Source organism: Barbus barbus, assembly GCF_936440315.1.
Source record: "Barbus barbus genome assembly, chromosome: 3".
NCBI lineage: Eukaryota > Metazoa > Chordata > Actinopteri > Cypriniformes > Cyprinidae > Barbus > Barbus barbus.
Window position 1 is genome coordinate 44,693,873 of NC_136731.1, and position 26,126 is coordinate 44,719,998.

The 26,126-nt window shown below is 38.8% G+C and overlaps 1 protein-coding gene across 7 annotated transcripts in view; it reads left to right on the forward strand.

Annotated features, from left to right (window-relative positions):
* The window catches only part of LOC306852552 (uncharacterized protein), a 109,112-nt gene that overhangs the window by 54,581 nt on the left and 28,405 nt on the right, over positions 1 to 26,126 (forward strand). The window contains exons 1-6 of one of the 7 annotated variants that reach the window (XR_013782629.1): positions 432 to 517; positions 632 to 681; positions 9,716 to 10,485; positions 12,003 to 12,643; positions 17,260 to 17,429; positions 17,579 to 19,833. The exons of 3 other annotated variants lie outside the window; for them this stretch is intronic. Coding sequence is in view for 1 of the 4 variants with exons in the window: in XM_079389461.1 (XP_079245587.1) it covers positions 9,739 to 10,485; positions 17,260 to 17,429; positions 17,579 to 18,638 (1,977 nt within the window). In the remaining 3 variants the exon portion in view is untranslated. Of the gene's footprint in view, positions 1 to 431; positions 518 to 598; positions 682 to 9,715; positions 10,486 to 12,002; positions 12,644 to 17,259; positions 17,430 to 17,578; positions 19,834 to 26,126 lie in introns of those variants that run through there. 3 more of the 7 variants (XR_013782630.1, XM_079389461.1, XM_079389465.1) reach the window with 3 other exon arrangements.

Below are 26,126 nucleotides of genomic sequence, written 5' to 3' on the forward strand. Positions count from 1 at the left end.
CATTTTCATACTGCTAATAACATTTATATGAAAGGGTCACAACTCTGTAATTGTGTATGACTGTTCATTAGTAGTTACTTCATAATTATTTTTATTGAACCTTAACTAGTAGATAATTAATAGTAGTTCTTCAGGAGGTGTGACAGAATACATTAGTTATTGTTTAGCTAACTGTTACTTAACACAATCATAAAACTGTATTACATACTGATTAGTTAACACATCTTCCATAGTAGTTAACAGTAGTGCGCTAAGTGTTAATGAATCATTACCTGAGTTCTTCAGTAATTCCTTATTAGTTATGCAGTAAGTAAGAAACAGTATTCTAAAGTGTTACCGACATATTTAATATATTAGTGTTTCTCCTGTATGGGGATGGAAAAATCACAAGGTGACGTTTTGATATGGGCGTGGCTTTTTACGTCACACGCGGACATGGGCGGGGTTATATTAGGAGTGGGCGACGTCACCTTTGGATGTGCTTCATTCTTGCGACAGAAGAGTCAGAGCAACAGATGTAAAGTGAAAGATAAAAATAGCCGAGCTCTCTTTTGCTTGACAAAGCTCTGGACTGATTTCATATCAAAACACGTGATCTATTAATGTTTTGTGCTGTTTGTTTGTTTTCTAGCGTTATATTGGATTTGTGACCTACACGGAGTTATTCTTCCTCAACCTCCGGTAAGAGCTGTTGTTTTCAGAGTCAGGAAACCTTCTTACAATCATAAACTGACCTGCCAAATAAATTGTTAAGAACTTTATTGACCTAAGATACATTTCCAAATCAAGCTAGTCGAAATAACGTGATCAAATTTTTGATCTATTTTTAAATGAAGAACCATGTATCTCTCCTTTCCCATAGATAATGATATTTATCCATCTTTAGAGTTTCTTAGATATAGATTTAATATTGATCACAATAATTGTACCTTCTGTGATGTTGATATTGAAACGACATTCGAGTTTAAAGTCTTAAAGATTCAGTCAAGCTGTCTTCTCAGGTTTCTAAATATGATCTCATGTTTGGTTCATTAATGGAAGATGTATGTACTCAATTTATACTGAATATTATTCTCATTTTGGGCAAATGTTATATTCATAAATGTAAGTGCCTTAAAGCCATTGTTTTCTGTTTTTCAAAATGAATGTTGTATGTACTGTAAGTCTGGAAGATTGCTAAAAGATAACTGTTTAGTTTATTGCTGAAAGTTAAACTATTAGAAGAACCTATTGTGTAATTAATTCTCTTTATTTATTTATTCATTTTTATTGGTGCTCTGTTCTCAAAGATCGTCTTATGATCTTGCATTGTCTTATTGTATTTGTGTTTTTGCAATAAAAAAATAAAAAACATTAAAGAAAGAATCGTGAACTGAAGGACTATACACTTAAAAAGTGGTTACTTGAAAGAGTTCACCTTCTGTCTGATTTAACCCATTAGTTTGTTGGTGTAAATCAACATACTGCAGGTTGGTTCAGTGATATTAAATAATATGTTTGACTTGAATATAACCAATTCATGTTGCATTGTTTTCAGTGAAGGAAAATCACATTCACGTTGTTCACGTTAAGCCTAAAATTCAGAATTTAAGGCCAAATGCGATGATGAAGATTACTCCAGGTTCCTCATTTTGGATCCGTTTACAACAGGACGGTTTTGGGCCTCGATCTGTTACAGAACTACTTGACTCATGCGTTTTGAAAAGATTGAAACAGTTGTAATATTAGCATAACAAATAAAAAATGAACAATATTTTACTGTAATTAAGTTTATGATTGATATAGTAGCTTATGCTTGTCAGTCTTAGGCTCAAAACCTTATTTCTCAAGCAGGTTTAAATGTCTTAATAAGGGGTAGCCCTATGTGTCACTATATCCACATAATAGGAACTGCATTTCATTTAATTGCTTGTCTTATGCATAAAATCAAGACACATTCAATTCTCAGAATCAAGGCCAAATTCAGCACGGAGGGGTTCAGTGAATGTGTGTGTGTGTGTGTGCGTGTGCATGCATGTGTAATTAAAAACTTGTCTAAAATGTCAGATTCAAAATGCTTGGTTCATTTCTTTATGACCAACATCATTATTAAATTTTTCTAATTTTTTTCCTATCAGCCAATCACTGTGTGCATAGTTAGTAAGCATGCTGACATCATCCATAGCAACTAGGCCAACCCCCTTTCTCTTAGCTTAAGACTTCTCTCTATTCCTTACTAAAAGTTTATCTCAGCAGCTTTGTGGATAGGGTTTAAGAAAAAAAACTTTAAAACTTTTCACTGATATTTAGGAGAAATCTTCGTAGTAAGATAAAAATGTTTTGTGAATATGGGCCCTGGTTTGTAGACTGTGTCTTGCGACACCTCAAGGCCTTATAAGAAAAGCATTCACATGCTGTTCCAGTCACAAGCCATGCCTCCCACTCACAGTTTGTTTTTCTTCTCCTGAAAGTCATGTGATTTACTGAAAAGTGAGATCAGTGCCCGTATTCATAAAACATTTTATGTTATCACTAAGAGTTCTCCTAAATAGCAGTAATCATTTTTAGATAAGAGTTTTCCCTTAAAACCTATTCACAACGCTGCTGAGACAAGCTTTTACTAAGGAATAGAGAGAAGTCTTAAACTAAGAGTAAGCAGCTTTGACCTCGATGATATGGGTGATGTCAGCATGCTTATTAACTATGCACACAGTGATTGGCTGATAGTCTCTATCAGAGATTTATTCATGGAAATATTGTAGAGCGGGTATTATGCTGCTGTATTCAAATTAAGGTTTAAAAATAATAATTGCCACATTCAAATAAAGATTTTAAAAATGCAGGATAAATGTCACTAATTAAACAAGTATATGTTCAGCTAATTGTCTGCCTCTTACATGTGTGCTGCTCGTAAACAATTAGTGAATATGCATATAAACAGCCTTTTAAGCAACAGAGTAGAATAATCATGGCTGATAGTAAGACATGCAAACATAAAACAACAACAAAACAAAAAAAACTTAACTAAAGAATATTGATAAGTGCTTTTTATATGTCAAGGATGCGTATGTGTCAAAGAGTATGCCACCAATTTTAAACTCTGAATATAATGTAGTACATATGATTCCTGTGTACAGGTCCAAACTTGAAAAAAGAAACCAGAAAAGAAATTGATCAGATTGTGGGCGAATGAAAGTATACAACAACTGAAGGCTTGTTTTGATTGGACGAATCGGGACATTTTTAGGAAGGCTCACAATGAAAGAGCTACAGTGTTAAATGACTATATTAACTTGTGTGGAGCTGGTCATACCCACAAAAGAGATACAAGTTTATCCCAATAACAAACCATATGTGACTAAAGATATTAAAGAAGTTATACATTTGAGGAAGGTAGAATTTAGGAATAAGGATATTAGGGTACTAAACAGGGAGAGAGTTAAAAATTCAACTAAAGGAAACAAAAGAAGCTCATAAGAGGCATTTGGAAGAAGCCTTTAAGACTAATAACACAAAAAAGGTTTGGAACATCATGAAAACTGACTGGATTGTCATCTTCAAACAAATCTATTGTAACTGATAATAAATTTTTTTTTGGAAATGAATTAAATTTTTACCAGATTTCAATCAATAGGTGCACTTGTCAAATGCAATGAAATAATAGATACTGTGGCTTTATCATCATCAGACAGAATTTTAATCTAAGTCGAGGATATTAGAAAAACCTTTCAGTCTATAAATAAGACAAAAACGGTTGGTCCAGATGCATGCTAGTACAGGTCTTTTAAAGGATTTCGCACATGAATTGGCTCCAGTGTGGCAATCAGTATTTCAAGCCTCAGTTGATACACATACTCTCCCTGTGTTGTGGAAGACATCATATATAAAACCATTACCTAAAATATAATGTTCAAGAGAATATAAAGATTTTAGACCAATAGCCCTTACCTCAGTAATTGTGAAATGTGTTGAAAGATTGTTACTTCAGCACTTGGTTAGGATGGTTGAAAATAGACTTGATCCTTGGCAGTTTGCTTATAAGAAAGGTTGTAGTACTGAAGATGCAGTGGCTGCTTTGGTGCATATTATCTCTAAACAGTTAGACAAATCCAATACAACTATAAGAACTGTTTTTTTAGACTTTTCGTCCCCATTCAATACCATAAACGTTGACATATTTTGTGCATCAGGCAATCCTGGAGTTGAATAAGAAACTTAATCAAAAATCAAGAGTATTGTGAACATAGTGTAGTTGTAGTAAAGTAGTGTAGTAAAAGGGTAAGGTATGGTGTAATGTGTTGTGTTCCTGTATGGATGAAGTGTATGTTGTTGTTCAAAGGATGCTGATTGTTGCAAACATAGATACTGTCATGTAAGGAAAGATTTCAGACCCGTCTGACAATAAAGTGCTATATCATATTATTGTGTCGCTGTCCGCCTCCTCACTAAGATAAAGGTTTGTTGTCTTTTCGTCCCTCAGAGTTGCTCTCAGATTGGTCCTGAATCACTTTTAAGCTAAGACTCCTAGTTAGAAATGTGTAAGCTAAATTAGCTCTCTGAGAGGATTCTTTGAATCTTTAAGAATACGGGCCCAGGTCTTGCCATCTGATCTTCCTCCTAACATGGTCCACCCTCTCAAATAAGCTTCTCCCTTCCTGTAGTTTCCTGGAATATATTTTGTTGTTGATTTTTCCAGGAAATTACAGGAAGGGAGAAACAATGAGACTTTCTGGGCCACTTCCTGGAAAATGTTTTGAGAGGATGGACCATGTTTGGAGGAAGATTTATTTATTTATTTTTTAATCAACTTTGTAATGGTCTGACTCAGGCGTGCCCAAACTCGGTCCTGGAGGGCCGGTGTCCTGCAGAGTTTAGCTCTAACTTGCCTCAACACACCTGCAGGGAAGTTTCTGATAAAAATGATTTTTTGGTGAAGTAAATTCTACATAAAAACAAATGTAATTTCTACATTAAATAAATTAGTTCAGGCAATAATTAAAAAAATAAAGTAAATTCTATATGAGTACTCAGTTTAAGCTTGTAGAAATTAAAGTTTGACTTTATAAGTGTATTTTACTTGGAATTGTTTGTTTACAAGGATTCTTTAAGTAAATATCAAAGTCATGATCCTGTTGTTCCCATCATGCACTTGGGCATGAATAATTAATAAGGTTGACTTTTGCTGTTTTCAAGATGTATTTACACAGTTTTATAGTTGCTCTTGTTGTTAGGTTTAGTAACTTACCGTTTTGTGACATCTGGAGTTGATTTTCTACTCAAAATGATCCAATCATCCACTGATTGTCACCATCATTGTGTATGGTGTACCGAGTATTGAGGTCTCTGTGTTCATTTGGGTAGTATTTCTATTGAGTGGACATATTATCTTAACAGGATAACAAGCTGTCTGCAACATGCAGGACCACTGTTCATGTATCGCAGGGTACGGTTAAATTAATGTACATTTAACCAGTTTAATATGGAGAGGCACTGAAATGTAGATCTTGGTTGATTTGTTTATAACCTACACCGTACAAGATGCGAGAACAGTATGCTATTTCGGTTTGAACATTAGCATGGACTCTTTAACATTAGCTAGTTTTAGCCAGAGATACCTTGCTAAAGCGCAAGATAGCATTAATGTTCTGCTTGAGCAGATGAAAATTGTAACTTAATGAGTGTATGACTACCAGAAAATTAAAGTTTTTGTCTTCATTTGTGTTGGGGTTGAATACTTGGGGAATATTTTGCTCTGTTTTGTTTGGATTCAGGAAAAGTAATAAAATAAATTATATTGCCCATCCTCGCAGTATACCTGGAATCAGTGTTACAAATACCCCAGGCACATCGTTTTTCCACTTTTGAAGCATAAACCCCATAAAACCGATGCAAGCTTTGCATCTTCCAGTGTTTCTCTATGGCACTGAAACCTAAAGATGTCAGTTCCGCTCCCCGAACAACTGATACTCGACTGCCATTGGCTAGTCTGCATTCGAGGGGAGGGGCTTATCGATAGTTCAGTTGGGGTTGGAGCTAAACTCTGCCGTACACCGGCACTCCAGGACCGAGTTTGGGCACCACTGCGGCCCGACTCATACCAAATTACAGGACAAATGAAATGCAATCACATAGAGCTGCCCCCTAATAGCCGACTAACCTTTACGTGACAAGAAGTTATATTGCATATCACAATAGTAATGCAAACAATCAAGTATAGAGAACCATAATAGTTTACATAATAGTAAGAATAAACATATTATGACCAGTAGTATAAATAGGATTGAGTTTAGACTTAAATTCATGCAGTGTGGTTATTGTCCAAAGAGACGGGACAATGCGTTCCAGAGTTACAGAGAAAGATCTGCTTCCCATAGATGGTAGGCAAAATCTCCATTCACCTCCAGATGACTGAAGTGGTTGAGAGGGAATATAACGTGAAAGTAAATCAGAGAGATAAGTAGAAGCACAAGTAGCCAGTGGAGGTTAAATAGAATAGGAGTGATATGAGCAGACCATTTAGTGCAGGGGTGTCCAACCCTGTTCCTGGAGATCTACCTTCCTGCAGAGTTCAGCTCCAACCCTGATGAAACACAACTGAACCAACTGATTAGGGTCTGAAGGAGCACTTGATAATTACAGACAGGTGTGTTTGATCAGGGTTGGTAGGGATGTCAACGATTAACCGACGATCGATTAATTGTCGATAAGCGATGTAATTGATAAAAGCTATCAATGGTCGACTAAGCAGTTTCATTTTGGGGTGTGTGCTGCTGAATCCTTACACCCCCAGCGTTTGAGAGCAGAGAATACTGCTTATTTTTTCAAGATTTTGATACCTTATTTTATTAACTTGGCGGGTTTATTTCGCATTCAAATTTGGCTGGGTGGTTAATAACACATTTTTCTGTGGTGTGACAAACTCAAAAAACACATTTAATATTGACTTTATACAGACTTTAACTGTATTCTGAGGTTCCTTTATATGGATTCTTTTTTATTTATTTTATTTTTTCTTCAGCCAGCCTGTAAAATGACTGGTTAAACGGTTAAACCAGCCGCTTTTAGTGAAATCCCTGTTAATCTATTTGAGTCTAGCCGCACATACATTTTAGGGACGTGGCTTTTAGACACTTAAAGGCAGGGCCGTATTATTCATAGACGGGATTGGGCGAGTGCCCTGGGGCACTAGCCAATAGGGGGGCACCAAGTGATGAGGATAATGACTAGACTGTTAAAATATTTTCAATGTTTTGTATATATTATTTTGCTGGAAGAGATGCAGATGCATATGAACAGTTACTGATACAATATATACAGAGAGAATATAAAATATATGCATATAAAGAATTGGGATTGGGTCAGGTCACAGTGTATTTTCCCCCAGTCAGAGTCAAGCATGTTTATTCACAAATGGATAGGCAGCATCAGTTTAGCGATTGTGCGAAACGTAAATTAAAAACAGAGAAATTATCAGGACACATAGTCAGGGCTCTACAATGCGACTGAAATGTATTGCATGCGACTAAACCGATCATCAGCATAGGCTATTTGTGTTTGCGCTAGGGAACTACACTGTAATCCAGGCCTGCTTAGCGGTAATAAAGCAGAAGGCCAGCATCCGCAAGCTCCTACACAAATTTGGACTGAGGGAGGAAACCCCTGTCCATAAAATGAGGTAAATTATGAAGTAAAATATGAATATGTTGGTGTCAGAGAAGGTAGTCGTAGTTAGTTAATAATATTAATAATTCATGGTATGTAATTTACATGAGATAACACTTCAGAAATAGTTTATTGCGTTTTAACTAGATCTCTGTGTGCGCATGCATATGTAACCGGTGTTATCTGTGTTTTGTTTTTGTTGTTTTTTTCTCCAGTAACCAGACAGACATCAGCTGATGGTTTGACTCTTACGGTGTGAATTCAACCTTTGCCTTTTCTGTTAAATGAATGCAAAGTGCAATGCAATTAGCACGTGCTTGAATTGCATCGATGAGACACAAAACTGAACAAACTTTGTTTAAATCATATCTGTGACATTATTTTATGTGTATATTTGATTATTTCTGTATTTTCACAGAGTATAAAAGTGATTTTTAAAGCAAAGATGAAATTACATTAGTCAGAGCTCATTACAAACCCACCTCTCCTATGCACAGCCGGTGCAGAAAGGAAAGAGGCGGTGCAAAGACAGGAAATTAAGATCAACGCTGCTGGCAGAAATTTAAAGGGGCAGGTGCACACACACAGACAGGCATAGCAGATATATATCGTGAACATTTTTGTGTAATTCTACATATGAAATTAACATATTATTTTCCATACCTGTTACACAGACAGAGCTCAAAGATTTTATTTTAGTGCACTTTAAGGGGACAAGTCCATAAGGGAGACACTATGGTTTTACATAATTAAACTCACTAAGCAAAAACAACAAAGAAATCCAATCAAACATTTACCAAACATTGTGCGTCTTGCATGCCAGAGTTACAGCTTTGTCACTTGGCCTGGTTTGTACCTTAAGGCTCATTTAACAACTAACCCAAAATCCATCATGTTCAATAGGTTGCTAGATTTTTGAGTCAACACATGAGAATGAGAATGAGCTTTATTGGCCAAGTATGTTTACACATACAAGGAATTTGTTGTAGTGACAGAAGCTCCACAGTGCAACAGAAAGACAGCAACAGGACAGGATGATCACAGATGATCACAAACCCATTTTACTAGGCCACATGTTCTCAGTAGTCTGGGTCTATATGAAGGGACTACAAGGAACTTGGGGCATAAGGCAGGGGACACCCTGGAGTGGGGCCCAATCTCACACACATTCACACATGACCATGGACAATTTGGAAATGCCAGTCAGCCTACAATGTATGTCTTTGGACTGTGGGAGGAAACCTGAGTACCCAGAGGAAACCCCCAAAGCATAGGGACAGCATGCAAACTCCACGCACATTATTAGTATTATTATTGCTACTACTACATGAAAAGAGATTGTGTCCTACTGTAAGAATGTATACCATAATTACCACATATCACATGAGCTTCAAATTTTTACAATTATTACTGTTACTCAAACTAACGAAATTTGAAGAAAACAAAAGCAAAGGCATTTAGGGCATTTCTGCTAGAGATGTACCCTAGAGATACATACACAACAATGGCAAAAGGGATGATTTGTGCTCATTCAGTCACCGATGGCACTGGGATTGATGTCGGATGAGAAGGCTGAGGTCTTAGAAGTATTCTCATGCTGAAACTGTTACGTGTGAGCTGGTATAGAAGCGTACGATGAAAAAACAGAGTCAAATGGGGTACTTAATGAAGAATTCAGGAGTAAATTCAACATACAGCTTCACAGAATCCAAAACAACATTAATAGCGGACAAGGAATCAGGGGAGAACACATGCAGGACTCATAAACCGTGAACGTAATCAGGAAGAACAGAAACAGGTGGAGTCATTAATCAAAAACCATGAAAACTAATAAAGGAACACAACTGAGAACAGAGCAACTAAACCAAAACCGACCGTGACAGAAACAGATTTGGGTTATTTAGTTCTAGTGAAGCGAATTCTAATGTAAATGTCAAACAGATTAAACAAAGTGACACTCAAGTTTCTTTTTCATTTGAGAATCTAAATAACTCCTTAATAACTAAATAAATCATCTCCAGAATCTAAATAATTCCTAACTGTTATTTTGTTTGTTTTTCCCTTCTAATTCCAGTTCCTCCATTTTCCTCTTCTACTATGGGTGTGGCAGACGAACTGTGTGATGAGCTGTTCCGTTGGATTTATCAGCAGAAGCAATGTGCAGATCATCTCATGGCTTTGGCCACCGAGCTGGAGGAGATGAGGGAGGTGATGACTGCAGGCCAGTTGGTGGGAAACACAGCAACTGTGCTTGGGTCTGCCACCCTTGTTGGAACAGGCATTGCAACATTTCTGACTGGAGGCCTGGCTGCACCCTTGCTGGTAATGGCAGCTGGTATCACAGTCGGAGCCGGTACTGCAACTAGTCTTACACTTTCGCTTGTGGAGAAATGGAAATCCAGTAAAAAAATGGAAAATGCAGAGAAGACTGCTGATAAAATCAAACAGATTCAGAACAATATTGAAAGGCTCCAGAAGAAACTCCAGAAGGAGTGTGAGAGTGAAGGCTTTAAAGCGTCATCGTCCGATGACGTGCAGTGTGAAATCACAGTGAGAATCCTGAGAGCCATGGCCAAACGGAGTGGTAGAGATCTACCCCTCAGTCGCCTAAGGCACCTCTTGAGACTTGATGGCATGTATACGCATCACAGATTTCCAGGGTTTAATCCAGACATGGCATTCTTCTGCGCTGTCAGTTATTTCGCAGCATTGCTTGGATATTCTGCCGTCTTTCTGAAAACAGCAGCAACAAAAGGGCAAAAATATTATACTCCACTTTTTGTGACGGCTACTGAAGGAATGGCTAATCTTTCACTGAAAGCTGTGTTAAAGGGAACAGGCCAGGTATTTTTTTTCATAGATATACCACACACACACACAAATATGTATATACTGTATACAGTGCAGTATGTTTTTCATCATCAGGGTCTAAACAACAATTGTGAGGTCTTCACCAACTTTTATAGACAAATAAAACATCAGTTGATAACAAAAAACAAGTTCAATATGTAGTATTTTTTTTATTTTCTTTATTTTTTTATTTTTTTACCAAAACTAAACCAACATTCAGAAACCAGGTAGGGAAGAAATAAGTACACCCTTCTTACTTTCAGTCAATTAGCAGCCAGGTGTTACTATTGGCAAACTTTTGGCAGTTTGGTGTTCTAGAGTACCCAAGTGTGTATCGTTTTTAAGCCTGAGGCAACGCTGATTAATTCTGATGCACCGTCCTTGCGGAGAGTAAACAAAGCGGATTTGCTCAATCTATTAGTCACCCCACAAACCGGCCAACCTCACTCCTAAATCCACTCCAGCCGCCAAGGCGGCCAATAGATCGAGAAAAGCCCCGAACTCGTCTCGTTCAACACCACCATTGTCCCGCGCAAGACCCGGCTCTCCGCGAGCGTCGGGCCGCAGCAGCAGGCCTTCAACGAGCCTGGGCCGCGCCCCACTTCTTGCTGCAGCAAAACCTCACTCGCTTCCCTCTTCGGCACAGCCTTCACCGCGGCTCTCTCAGCCGCAGCGCCGTATGCAGCCGGGTCTCTAGCTTCTGTTTCCAGATGCAAGCGTGAGGTGGCCTCCGCTAGCGACGCAGACTACCAGTGTTGCCAAATTATTTTCAGGTAAAATCGCTAAAGGCAGGTAATTTGTTGTTAAAAGATGTCACGACATCATTGGATGTTGATGTCATTATGTAACCATGACGCAAGTGCTTAGGATACACACTGGAATTATTCAAACTTTCCTTATTTTTCACCAGCATTTTTACCTGTAATTAATTTACACATTGCATTTCAATAAATGGATAAAACATTTAATTTTGTGGATAAAACCAACAGTGGAAGAGGAAAGTTTCACTGTTGATCACAGTGGACCAACAGTAAATAATTAACAATCATAGGGACAAACCAAAAAATTAAGGCAACAAGTGCAAACATCAACTTAATTCATATGTGAAGTGTGTACTGCTAGGCACCTCTCCTAAAGTGTCTAACGTTACCAGCCGATGTGCCGCTTGGCTGGCTAGCTGTTTCAACATTTTTCTTCCTTGCATGATTTTAAAAAAAAAATGGCCTTTTATAACTTTACCAATTTTAAAGGTTGCCAAATAAATTTTTAAATCACTACATTTTTTGCTAGTTGCTTGAAAAACAAGTTGCTAGGGTAGTCCAACAAAATGGCTAAATCGGCAACACTGCAGGCTACCTGGACATTCCAGCTTGTCCAGCTAAAAGTCTCAAACCATTGTCCGTGGCCTACAGCAGCAGAAGCAAACACGAGGCTGCCTCCGCTTGCAACACAGGCCCACACATCTCAGTCTTTTTCCTCCCGATACTAATAACCCCTTTTGTCCTTTTCAGCAGCCTCCAGCTCCCGTGGCAGACAATAGCATGAGGCTACCTCCGCTAGCAGAGCGGGCTACACAAGTTTTTTCAAGACTCCCTTCCTGTGGCCTACAGCTACAGCAAGCGCGAGGCTGCCTTCGCTCGCAAAACAGACCTACACATCTCTTACTTATACTCCTTTTTCTCTAACGCCTCTATCAGTTTCCCAATAGGCCATAATAATCTTTTGTATAAAGTATCAAAATTAAGTAACATATGGTTCTGTCGAAAACGTAATATAATGTATTAAACAATATAATGTACATACACATTACATCAAAAGCCTACAGAGGGCTCCAATGGCCTGACAATTGTCTACATGTCACCGTGCGATCTAATCCTCGTTCGGCTTAACATTTAATTCAAATGTCCACTTATTCTTTAATATTTGGCCATTTCTTTATGACAGAAATGCCGCAATAATCGTAAATTATCGTATGTGGACATCATAACTTGCCATTTTTCTGAGTTCTTCATTATGTTCAGCCGTTTCACTGAAATAATCTGTTCAGCTTTTCCCCTATAGGCGCACATTAAACGAGGGTTCATGATCAGGCCTTCCGATGACCGCCGTCTCCGCATTAGCCCATTGGAGTGGCTGCTAGGAAAGTTCTGGGGTAAGAAACGCCTTCTAATCGATCTGTCAGCCAGTGTTAATTTCGTTGACTAAGACGACGACGAAAAATATTCGTCAACGAACCTTTTTTCTGTGACTAAGACGAGACGTTGACGAGCTAAAACTAATATCTGATGATAAAAACTATGACGAAATTTATGCGCGTCTTCGTTAACAAGACGAGACGGGACTAAAATGTTATTTGAGGACTACCGGACATTCAAAATACATCCTATAGGCTAAGTTAACTGACTTGTCTTTCAAAATGTGCGTCTCTGTCATTGGATAAGGAGCGTTTGCATATCTAGTCTCAGTATGGCAGCCGCGGTGGACGGATAGGCTACCAAAACACGAACTATAGCGATCTGAAACAATGGCCTCAGCAATCGAAGGGTTAGGGAGTGGGTGACCAGATGTCCCGTTTTTCCCGGGAGTCACAATTCATTGTCGATTAACTTAAAGTCAGTGAAGGTGCGATAGGCGGAAATGCGCTGATAGAAGTGCTCTCTCTCGCGCACGCTCCACTTCTTCAGTTCTCATACAGCGCGCGATCAGTTCTCAGCGCTCAAATACACACACAGCAGTCCACATGTCTCTCATGTAGAGTATCTCACGGAAATACAGTCCGTTATGGTTTAAGTGAGCTTAAACAGGTGGGTGAAAACTGAATGTATGTCAGTAGGCTATTACATGCATACCTTCCGTCTTAAATGGACAGCATTCCTAATTATCTGTCATAAATGTTAACCACCAAAAGATGTTAAATAAATGTATACTTGTTAAGTAAACCTACTGTATCTAAAAAATGAGTTTAATTTATATTTCTACCAAAAAATGAAAATGTATTCCAGTTTTTCCAAATTCAATCCTTGATTCAAATTTCTCATAACTAAGCTTAATTGTTTTGGTCTAAAGAGAGAAGAATTGATGACTGTTTTTGTTTAAATACATATAAAATAGCTACCAAAATAAATGTTGGTAACTGCAGTTTGACTAAAAGTTGACAAAAATGCAATGACTTTTCGTCGACTAAAACTAGACTAAAACTATGAAAGACTCAAATGACTAAAATGTGACTAAGACTATTAACCATTTTCGTCTCAAGATAAAGACTAAGACTAAATCAAAAATGCCTGCCAAAATTAACACTGCTGTCAGCTCCGCATAACTCTCTGTTTCAAGCATAAACACCTCGGTTCCCCTCGATGAATTCTCTCCCAATGGTAGGACATTGACCATGCAATCCATATGATAAAATCATGGCTCTTAGCAACTGGCTGGCAAAGGTTGACATCACCTCATCTTCCAAAGGCATGCCTATCCATCCAGATTCATGGCACTTATTCAGGGGAAACGCTAGCACAGGAAATTCTATTTCCCCGCCCGTACACTTAACTTTCGGATGCAAACAGCACCAAAATTTTCAGACGCGTTATCAGAAACAACTTATTGGATTTGCCTTACAATCATGCAAGTAATCATCATATCATCTACCCTTTTTAGACGACTCAAATTATCCTGAGTATTGAACTCCCCGAAAGATGCTGCAAGAGCGCTCCCGGTGGAGCAATATGTTTCTCTGTCGACGACCGGCGTGACTCACCCATCTGATGCCGTGAGTAGTGAACTCTCATTGGATGCCGCGAGAGCTTCCCGGTCGCGCAAACCTCGCTTTTCCGTCCGACCACCGGCGAAGCATACACAACCGATGCCGCAAATGTGGAGCCCTCGTCAGATGCTGTGTGAGCCTTCCCGGTTGAGTGAATACGTTTCCGTATCCAAAAATCTCCCAGACCAGCAATCATACCTTTTTGTCCTATGGTCCTCCCATCCCTTAGCTTCTCCATCCTATGTCTGGTGAGGCTTACCTGTCCGATGCAGCGAGTATTGATCTCCCGTCGGATGCCGGCAAGAGCCTCCCGGTCGAGCAAACCTTGCCTTTCCGTCTGACTACCAGCAAAGCTTATCCGTCCGATGCCGCGAGTATTGAACTCCCATCAAACGCTACAACAGCCTCCAGCCAAGTAAATATGGGCCTTTCAGTTCATCTACTGGCGAGGCTTATCCGTCCGATGCTATGAGTGTTGATCTCCCGTCGGACGCCATGTTCATTTAAGCCTTTTCGGGTTTCTGAGATGCTCAGAGCTCACCATCTCCTCTAAATTCGATTCGGACACCAACCCCACCATCTAAGACCATTTGTGATCAAAGAAAGAAAGACAGACAAAGTTAAGAAAGGTCATTTAATTTATAGTTTCAAACTCTCTTCTCCAATCCAACCTTACCAGACCGTCCTCGAGTACCTCCACCTCAGGCCAAATCCCCCCTCACACCTCAGATCCGTTGTGGGGGAAGTCGTGGGCCAATGGTCAGACAGTCGGACTCGTAATCCAAAGGTTGTGGGTTCGAGTCTCGGGCCGGCAGGGATTGTAGGTGGGGGGAGTGAATGTACAGCGCTCTCTCCACCCTCAATACCACGACTGAGGTGCCCTTGAGCAAGGCACCGAACCACCGACTGCTCCCCGAGGCGCCACAGCATAAATGGCTGCCCACTGCTCCGGGTGTGTGTGCGTGCGTGCGCACTGCTGTGTGTGTGCACTTTGGATGGGTTAAATGCAAAGCACGAATTCCGAGTATGGGTCGGAACATCCAGCAGCTCCGTGATGTCATTCTGGAGGAGTGGAAGAGAATGCCAGCAACAACCGGTGCAGCACTGGTGAACTCCATGCCCAGGAAGATTAACCCTCTAAGCGCCAAAGTCACAAAATTGCGACAAGACGTCATACTTCATGAAATGGGCTGTAGTTCCTAATCTGGTGTAATGACTCATTTGTATTCCCTTCCACTAGATGGCAGACATGTAGTACTTCGATTCTAGACCAAAATTGTTTGTGGAAATAGCAGACCAAGTGAGCTATCGTGTCATTGATGCGGAAGCAATTCAGTTCATAGCGTGTGAGTAAATTGTGAGATTTGTGAGAGAAAATCGCCAAACGGCTAATAAAAAGTTGTACTGTGAGGATGTGTTAGAAATGTCATTCGCCGATTCTGACTCTGAAGGGGAATATTTGCCTTTTGGAAATGACGATCGGACGTCTAATGATCGCGCTTCTCCCGGTACATCTTTTCCGCGCAATGGTGCCGCGCGCAAGGCGCGATCGTTCACAAAGCACAAACAAGTGATCATTTTTTTATTTTATTCCTCATATCTATTTTTATTCTCATATCTATTTGTTATTTTATTTTATTGCTAGTTTATTTCTGTATATATGTTTACTGTACTTTTTCTATTTGTATTTTGTAAACTTGAGGTTTTTCTTAATTTTGTTGGACAATTTGTTGGACAGTCGTACAATACATTTCACTACATGTCGTACTATGTATGTATATGTATGTGACAAATAAAATTTGAATTTGAATTTGAATTTCAACACTTTGCCCAACGGGGATGGGGGTGGCAGGGGTGGACGTGGTCTTAGTGTCCATAGGAGAGCTGTTGCTCTCTGATAATCGGCCGGATTGCGCTGTTTGTTCTGATCGCGTGCGCTCCAAGGGCCGCCGGCAGACAGTACAGGTGCAGTCAGTTTGGGGTAGATCTGTGTGCTGTGCCATACAATGAGAGCTACCATACTCTCAAGAACTATAAACTGTCACCTAGATACCTGATTGGGCAGATAGCTGGTCAACTGATCAAAAAATAGGCACATGTATTTTACTATGGCACAGTAATATAGTAATAATCTACTACTTTCTCCTGTTTTACTGTTGATTTCCTCCTTTCCTGATCATTTGGAATGAGGATAAAAAGACAAAAAACAACAACAACATGCAAATAAGTTCAAACATCCATTCAATATCTATTATTTCCTGAATATTACTGATGAACTGATCAAAAAGTAGGCTACTGTTCACATGCGTTTTACTACTATATAGTATAGTAATATAGTAATAATTTAGTACTTTCTCCAGTTTTATTGTTGGTTTCCTCTTTTCTGATCATTTGGAATGAGGAGAAAAAGACAAAAAAACAAACAAAAAAATCAAACATCAATTCAATATCTACTATTTCCTAAATATTATTAAATTCAAGAGGGCCGCCCCTGATGACGTCATAATATGCAAATTAGATGAGTATATTTACACCCCACATAAACTTACGGTCATGCCCAACATTTTTCTAATTTACAGTAGATCTCTATCTTTAAGCCCTTTCAAGCCACAAGCTTTTGAAATCTTGATGTCAAAATCCAGCATTTTTTCCAAAAAACCCTGGCGCCTAAAGGGTTAAAGTAGTGCTAGATAACAATGGTGTCCCTACAAAATATTGACATTTTGGACACAGTTTTGACATGTTCACTTAGGGTGTATTTATTTTTGTTGCCAGTTATTTGGACAATAATGGTTATATTAGTTATTTTTAGAGAACAGTAAACTTGTACTTCTATACAAGTTGCACATTGCCTACTCTAAAATATTTCCAAGTTTCATTTGTGTAGTATTGTCTCTTGAGAAAATATAGTAAAATTGTTGCTGAAATGTGAGGGGTGTACTCACTTTTTTGAGATACTTTATATATATATATATATATATATATATATAATTTTCACATCTTTGCAGGCTGCAGGAGGAATCTTTGGGCTGATATTAACAGTTCCTGATCTGATTGATAACTGTGAAGAACTGATTAAAAACAAGCATCAGACTGAAGCTAGCACATTTCTGAAGACAAAAGCTAATGAAATCCGTGAGACTGTGAAAAAATTAAAAAAGGCATTGAATGAATTGCAGTAAGTACATAAGTGTTTCTCTGAACATGTTATAAATGATATATTAAGTAACATGAGTAAGGCTGCTTACTATAACAAAATAATAATACAATAGAGCTTGCAATTACAACTCACTGCTGGATTTCAAAACCTCTAAATTTATCTTTCAGAGAGATGCTCAATCAAATCCCTGAAATGGAGTGTCACATTGATTTGGCTCTGGAGATGTTTGGATCACAAATATACACACAAGGCACCATTTGTATGGAGTATAAACAGACCCCAAAACAGCACAGACAGACACAGAGGTTTATTCTCCTATGCACAAAAGACATAGGGGTAACTAAGTGTGGTACCATAGATAAAGACAAATCAGGTAACAACAAGAACAAAAGACAAAAGAAGAAGGCTACTTCAACTGGAGACAGGTATCTTAACCAAGAGAGGAAAACTGCTTTTCAGAGGAAACCACCACACAAGTCTAAAACAAAAGTAAAGGAATTTAATTTCCCCCTTCCTAAAATAATGATGTCTAATGTGCGTTCCCTTCCAAACAAAATAGAGGAGCTCGAAGAAATGGTGGAAGATGAGGAAAACTTTAATTCCGATCTGATGTTCTTCACAGAGACATGGTTGAATAGCAACTCACCCAGCATTAGCTTGGAGGGATATATGTCTTACCGGGTTGATCGTGATCCACGGCTTACTCAGAAACGTAGAGGAGGGGGATTGATAATGCTTGTGAATGAGGCCTGGGCGACTGATGTGAAGGTGGAAAACATCATGATTACTCAAGAATATGAGTTAATGGTTGTGTCCATTATACCAAATGAACACCCTGAGGGTGCTCCACCACTTACCTTCATCCATGTTTATATCCCTCCAGGACCTAATATTACTCAAGCTGCCATTGACATTGCTGGTGTTTACTATGATGTGCTGGAGCAATATCCTGGTGGTCCTGTTTTCTTGTTAGGTGATTTCAACCGGTGTGACATCACTCATCTCTTGGACCTGGAGCAATATGTCACATGCCCAACCAGATACAGTAACACCCTGGATATGTGCTATGGGAATGTGCCAGGAGGTTATAGATCTGTATGTAGACCCCCGCTTGGCCGGTCAGACCACAATGTCATTCATTTGATTCCTAAAAAAAAGTTGGATGAAAGTGACCCTTCCAAAGATGAGAAGTGTACACATGGCAATACCAAACCCAGAAAGCAATGAGAGGCTGTGCAACAGTTGTAGTTCTCTGTTGTTTTCATGTAGCACAGTGGTCCTGGAGGAACATTGTTCAGTTTCACTGTATGCTGTACTAGTATAAGATAGCTTGTTTTGTCCTATAGATGTAGGAGGTCTAGCTGCTTTCAATTTACCTATTGAGTATAAAAAGTCATTGAGAAAGAAGACAGGATTATTGTGGGAACTGGTCTGAATACTGGCACAACAATGAGGAACAACAAAATTCTCCTTTGAATGAAGAAAATTAAATGAAGGAAACTGTTGCATGATATGCTTAAAGGTCCCCTTAATGCTTTGAAACACACAGTGTTATTCTGTGTGGTGATGTAATTTCAACAAACAGGAAGACAAGGCGGGACATATCGATCAAGCCCCGTCCCCCTTTAAAAAAAAAGCCAATACCGTTTTATGTCTGCTCGGGCCAGAGCTGTTGAGCTCAGTAAAACCGCATTTGACTTGAAAAATGACATGTGACTTAAAAAGAAGAAATGCTACCACCTTGCTACAATTTTAATCAAACAAATAGCTTTGCTACTTATAGTAATACTGCTAAAAGATATTCAATCACTGAAGTTTACCATTATCACCAAAAATCACCTGTAAATGTGTTGATTGCATTGAAAGGACCAGGACTCATCAGATCACAAATGCAGTCTGGCTGTGAATGGTACCATTAATTATTCACTGAAGAGGAAAACAAGAGAGCATTGACAAGCTCTGGGGTGGTGGAAGTTCACTGAAGAATCCTTTGTAATCCAAGTACAAGATAAAACCTGAGGCGAGGATGGAAACTGTTAATTCAAGGAAATGCCTTACATACTAAATCCCCAGGAAGAATGGTTCAGTGGGTTCATTGTAAACTATTCGCCTTCTTGAACTCTCTCTACTTTTGTTCAATACTGATAAACACATGCCAATTAGTATCTAACTTTGAGTGCAATCCTAATCATTAACTGTAGCCTACTACGTAAAACATTGAGCATACATGTTTTACACCGTTTTAAGACTTCTAGTGGAACAGAGAATAAAGTTTGTGTGTGTGTGTGCGTTTTTGTGACAAATGAGGACATAAATTTGTATAATGTCAAGGCTAATCATGTCATGCCACAATGCATTCAAAGAGGGTGAGTAATGTCCTCAAATCTGTATAAAAGGACAAGTATATTCAATAAATGTACTCAAAACATAAGTGTATCCTCTTTTTGTCCACTCACTATCCAAAAGGAAATATTGGCTTAGTGTTAGGAGTGGTTACTGGTAAGATCTATTCAAAGTACAACTGCTTGCTACAAAAATAATAGGTGGCTAGATATATGCACAATTTATTTTAGTTTATTAATATTACTGCTCTGATTATATGGTTATAATGTTATATACTACATTGTATACAACTGAATACATATAATTAAAAACAAAATTATAATTTTTTGTTATCTAAAGTTTAATGTAAAATTTGGTACAATAAATCAAACAATTAGCATCATAACTTTTATGTAGATGTAGAATATAAACAAGCAGTTTACATTGTTTAGTTGTAATTTGTACCCAGAGAGGTTTTTATTTCCTTCATCTAGTGCAAAGTTGTTAGACAAAGTGTGTGCAGATCACAAAGCCATCTTCTCCTCTTCTGAGTGTTTAAATGATTGCTGTGGTACTGACAGAGTAGCAATATAGTTAGAACCAAAAAATGAACGTAGACTGTGGTACTCAATGTTCACCGATTCAGATAGCTCACTCCTTTGAAAACAGTTCTACACTGGGATATAACCTTAGCAAGCTGGGGGGGTTGTGTTTTCTATTTTTTCAAAAATTTAGTTCATTCTATTTTTCTGTTATTCAAATGGAGAAAACCACATAAAGAACAAAACATAAAACCAAGAGATAAATACATGATGCAGTGGAATGTCAGAATATTCCCACAATGCAACTGGGCAGATTTTCAGTTATTGTAGTAAATGATCACATATTTATTGTTACACATCTTGTTTAGCCTGGACAGCTGTTCAGAGGTGTTCTACCATATCTAACATAATCAAGACGTGCTTTGACAATCAGCAGGATCAGTACTTTCCTTTTCCTTCCAGCCCAGTGTAGTACGCTCTGCCTCTGCTTGTTCCTGATCCATTCACACAACAGACTGAGTTTCCTCTCTGGACATTCAGACAAATCACCAAGAGCTGGAAGATCAGAAACACCAACAACGAGATCATCAGTCAATCCTAGCCGATCTACAAGGCAGAAACTCCAGTGGGGTTTTTCTTCAGGTTTGGCTCTGTGTCTTCATCCAAGATTCAGCTGATGAACAGTCTGAATAATGAGAAACACAACACGTTCATCCACAGAAACTACCTAGACAGCAGCAGCAGCAGAACCAGAGTCCTGATGGATGGAGTGGTGGAGATTGCCTGGTTCTGCTCGTCTGGATCATATGGTGATAAATTCACTCAGTGTGTAGCGTTCTGTAATCTACACGGAGATGCAGGAGAGCATGAGAAACAGATCCTCACTGACATGAGCTCAGTCAATGTTGTTCTTCTGCCATGACTGGACAGGAATGACAGAAGCATGATAAAAGTTAAAGAACTCTACAAGGGCAGAAAACCACAAATTTTCCTTTCTACTGAGGATGGTTCAACTGTCATTGAGACACGGAAAGGAAAATTCTAAACCGGGCTGAAAGACCGAAATCAGTCAGATGTATCTGAAGAACTCAGAATTGTAATAATTGATTGTCTCTCAGAATCATTTTCCACTTACAGACTTGAAGATGTGTTCAGAGAAAGAGCAGCAGCACAGAAGATGATGAGTTTACTGGAGAAGAAAGGTCTGACAAAAATCAAAGACTCTTTTCTGCCTCATCAGGGGAAACTGTGGCATCAGTGGAGTCAGAAGAACAAAGAACTACATCGACCTCGAGGAGATGAGACTGAAATGGACATCAGTAGAAAACAAACTGAAATGAGGAAAATACATGAACAGCAGCATGAATCTGACATCAGTGAGTTTATGAAGCTCTTTATTAAACAAATGACCGCACATGCTGCAAATGAGAAGATGTTTTTTCCAGAAACTGGGAGACAAGATAGTCTTTGTCCTGTCAGTTTTAGGGGTTCAGAGCTCTGGGAAATCCACCATGCTCAATGCCATGTTTGGACTCAGTGCTGGCAGAACAACCAGAGGAGCTTTAATGCAGCTGATCAGAATCTCAGATGAGATGAAAACACAGATGAACAATGACTATGTTCTGGTTGTGGATACTGAGGGTCTTCATTCTCTAGAACTGGCTGGAAGATCAATAAGAGATCATGACAATGAATTGGCCACATTTGTTGTTGGTCTTGGAAATCTGACAATGATCAAGATCTTTGGAGGAAACGCAGCTGAGATGTAGTAAATTCTTCAGATTGTTGTTCAGGACTTCATTTGGATGAAGAAGGTCAGACTGCAGGAGAAACTCGATGAGATGACTAAACTCGCTGCTAAAGATGAAATCTGTGATGAAGAATGTTTCAGTGACGTCATTAGATTTGATGTTCAGAAAGATGTGAAATATTTCACTCAGCTCTGGGAGGGCAGCCCACCCATGGCACCACCAAACCCAAACTATTGTGAGAACATTCAAGATCGGAAGAGGACTATTATGTCTCATGCCTCAAGATCACATTAAATGATGCTGACACACTTTAAAGATCATATTAAAGATCTCTGGGAGGCTTTACTGAAGGAACGATTTGTCCTCAGCTTTAGAAATTCTCTGGAGATTTTAGCTTACAGGAAACTGGAGACTTAATAAAGGAAGTGGTCCTGGAGTCTTCGCAGTGCCATGATGGAAATTGAGAACAAACTACACAATCAAATAGAAAATGAAGCAATTCATGAGGTTGAGGAAACTGGTCTTCGATGGAAACTGAAGACGACAAGTGAAGAAGTGAAAAAATCAATGTCTGAATTATTTGAGAAAGACAGAGATTAATATATATTGATTCAGTGAAAAACATCAGTTGAGATCAAAATCAAAGAGCTTCAGGGAAACATTGTGAGATAAACAAAGAGTAAATTAAATGAGGTTCTTCAGCAGCGAGATCTGAAGAAAAAGACTGATGCTCAGAGGAAACATCATGAAAACACTCTCTATGAAAAGAGCAAAGAACTTATCTTAAAACTCAGAGACAAAGCAAATGAAGAAGAAACACTAAAGAAAGAGTTTGATTTGTTTTGGGAACAGACTGTGAAGAAGATCATCAGAGACACTCCTCCAATCAGAGACATAGACATAATGAGAGATGTGAGAGAGATCCTCAGTGATGGCTATGAAAGTGTTCCTGTACATTACTGGAGGGAATACTGCTGAGTTATTCAGATTATATAAAACTAAAGAAATACTGTGGAATTACAAGAGCTTTAACAAATGTCTACAGATCAGCTCTCTCTAAAGAGACTGAAGCCCAGATAAGGTCATTAGTCACAGATGTTGTTCAGCAGCCAGACAAAATGATTCAGTCATTTAACATCTCAAAGATGGGCTACAACATCAGCTGCATTCAACAACTCACAGATTACATCAAAGCAAGAGTAACAGAACATGAGGAAGGACCAGCGAGATATGTGTTCAAGAATGAATTCTTCATGGATTTAGTTCTTTCCATTTGTAGGAGAGCAAAAAGGATCATCACTGACCATCACAGACTGATCAGGGAAGCCAATGACCCTGTTCTCTATTTGGAGATGAAGAGAGAGGGGAATACACTAAAACAGAATTGATTGTATGCACAAGCATACTCTGCAATAAAAGCTCTTTCTGATTCTGATTTGTCCAGGACTTCAATAAAACAAGAAAGAAGTCATGTTGCTTATTTTATGATGTTTTTATTCTCACTATAATTCACTTTTTATAGAAAAAATAAAAATAAACATTAGACATTTCGGTCATGACCCAAAGCCCAGGTCATGAGCTTTGAGTCATGACCGAAAGGACAAGATCCCGGATACAGGCGGCTGAAATGAGCTTTCTCCGCAGGGTGGCTGGGCGATCCCTTAGAGATAGGGTGAGAAGCTCGGTCACTCGGGAGGAGCTCAGAGTAGAGCCGCTGCTCCTTCACATTGAGAGGGGTCAGCTGAGGTGGCTCGGGCATCTGTTCCGGATGCCTCCTGGACGCCTTCCCGGGAAGGTGTTCCGGGCGCGTCCCACTGGGAGGAGACCCTGGGGAAGACCTAGGACACGCTGGAGAGACTATGTCTCCCGGCTGGCCTGGGAATGCCTCGGTGTCCCCCCGGAAGAGCTGGAGGAAGTGTCTAGGGAGAGGGAAGTCTGGGCATCTCTGCTTAGACTGCTGTCCCCGCGACCCGGTCCCGGATAAGCGGAAGAAGATGGATGGAACATTAGACACATTGATCACAGAATTATGAAACACTATGTTTGTTTTATTAATCTGTTATCTTACTATGTTGCTCCATGACAGTATTTCAGGAACATACTAAAGTCATAAGCTTCCAGTTCACAGAGACAACAATGACACACAGACAATAAAAATAAGATGAGAATTAAAAAAATACACATATGTAAATATAAATAAACAAAAAATGTAAAAAGAAAAATAATTTGAAGCATAAATAAATTGTATCTACAGTTGTACTATAGATTATAGAATTGAATAGAATAGAAATTGATGCAGGGATGTACTAGGATGGCGGTGGTAGCAAATAAATACAAGGTTATTGCACATTGTTATTGCATAATGGGGGGGGGGGGGTGCATTTAACTGTTCATAAGGTGGATTGCCTGGGGGAAGAATCTGTTCTTGTGCCTGGCTGTCCTGGTAATTGGGGCTCTGTAGCGCTGGCCAGATGCCAAAAGTTAAAAAAGGGGATGACTTGGATGTGAGTAATCCAGAGTGATCCTGCTTGCAGCATGCAGATCCTAGTCTAGATGCAAATCCTGCATGCAGGTGAACAGCTGAAAAAAAATAGTTCTGACCGTTGTCTAACAGATTTACTCAGTGAATGAAAATAAAAACAGTTCAGGAGATTCACTCCAGAGTCAAACTGATGTACTGAACTGAATCTGTTTATCAGTATTTATTAATAAATTAATATTCTTTGATACTGCAAAGTGTTACATACAAAACCATAAGCAGAAAAGAAACCTAAACACAGAAAATAAATTAAAATCAACAAATCCAACTGATAATGTTATGATTTAAAATGTTTTATACTTCTTGGAAAATATAGAGTCTCATTATCATTGTAAATTATGTCTGTCAAATTATGTCAAGATTTACACGTTTAAACCAGTAGGTGGAGACAAATGATCATCTTTTGATAACATCAGCTCAAATCACTGACTGAATGGTTGATTTATTTTTTTTAAAGATGTATCGTAGCAAATACTGTGTATAAGCAAATTGTCTTGTCAGTATTTTTTATAGTGCCTGTATTTGTGTTGCTGAAAGTGTTCATGATCATCCGCTGTTTTTGTTTTCACTCATTCATGTCATTCTCACAGAACTGACTTGACAAGTGACTTGAGAAGAATGTAAATAAATAAGCACTAAATCTGTGACCCGCAGCAGGTTTATCAGGAAAAGCTCTTCATTATAATTTCAACATTTAGCTTTGTGAAATTATGTTCAGATCTGATCTAGACTATGGAAGCAGTACAGCAGCATCTGAAGGGATGTATAAAGATCCACTTAAAGAGGAACATGAGGGGAACATAAGAACAGAGGAGGCAAGAGTTTTGGATGATTTTTGGAGAAATGCTCAAATAATGGGATGACAGAAAAACAGATCAGCCAAATACAGTGCCATGATTAGTAAATGATGATCTCAGACTTAAATTAAAAACAAAATATTGTCTCAAATAAGGTTAATGCTTTGCAAGAACTACACATATTTACAGATGGATATTTCAGCTAACAGCTGTTGATATACATGTTACACACTTAAAAGTAAGCATAAAGAAGAACTAATGATTGATCAGTGTTCACTACAGAACTAGCAGCGATTGTTTGAGCCCTTCAGTGGACCGAGGAATCAGACTATTTTACTATTTTATATGAGGTGCTTCTTTCTATAACTTGCTGCAGAAGTTCAGCATATTCTTTTAAGACTGCCTTTAATGATTTTGGAACCCGTTTTTTGGTTGTTTGTTGTTAGTTTCTGTGCTTGAGTAAAGCCGCTCGGTTGCTACAAACATGGAGGAAGATATGGACACATGCTCTGTTGAGGCTTCTGCAAACAGAGATCATCTAAAGAAAATGGATTTGGGAATTTGAGCTTTATGCTCTGTATATCTTCGAAGTACATTATTTATTGCATCTGAACTGCAGCGTGAAAAAAAGGGGAAAAGAAAAGGTGGGGGAAAAGTCAATGTGGGGAAAAAATATAGTGTCTTAGATTCTTCTTGAGCCAAAGTCCGAAGACTTTTTCTCGCTCCTCGATTTTTTTCCGCTCTTCAAAAATGTTTTGTCTTCG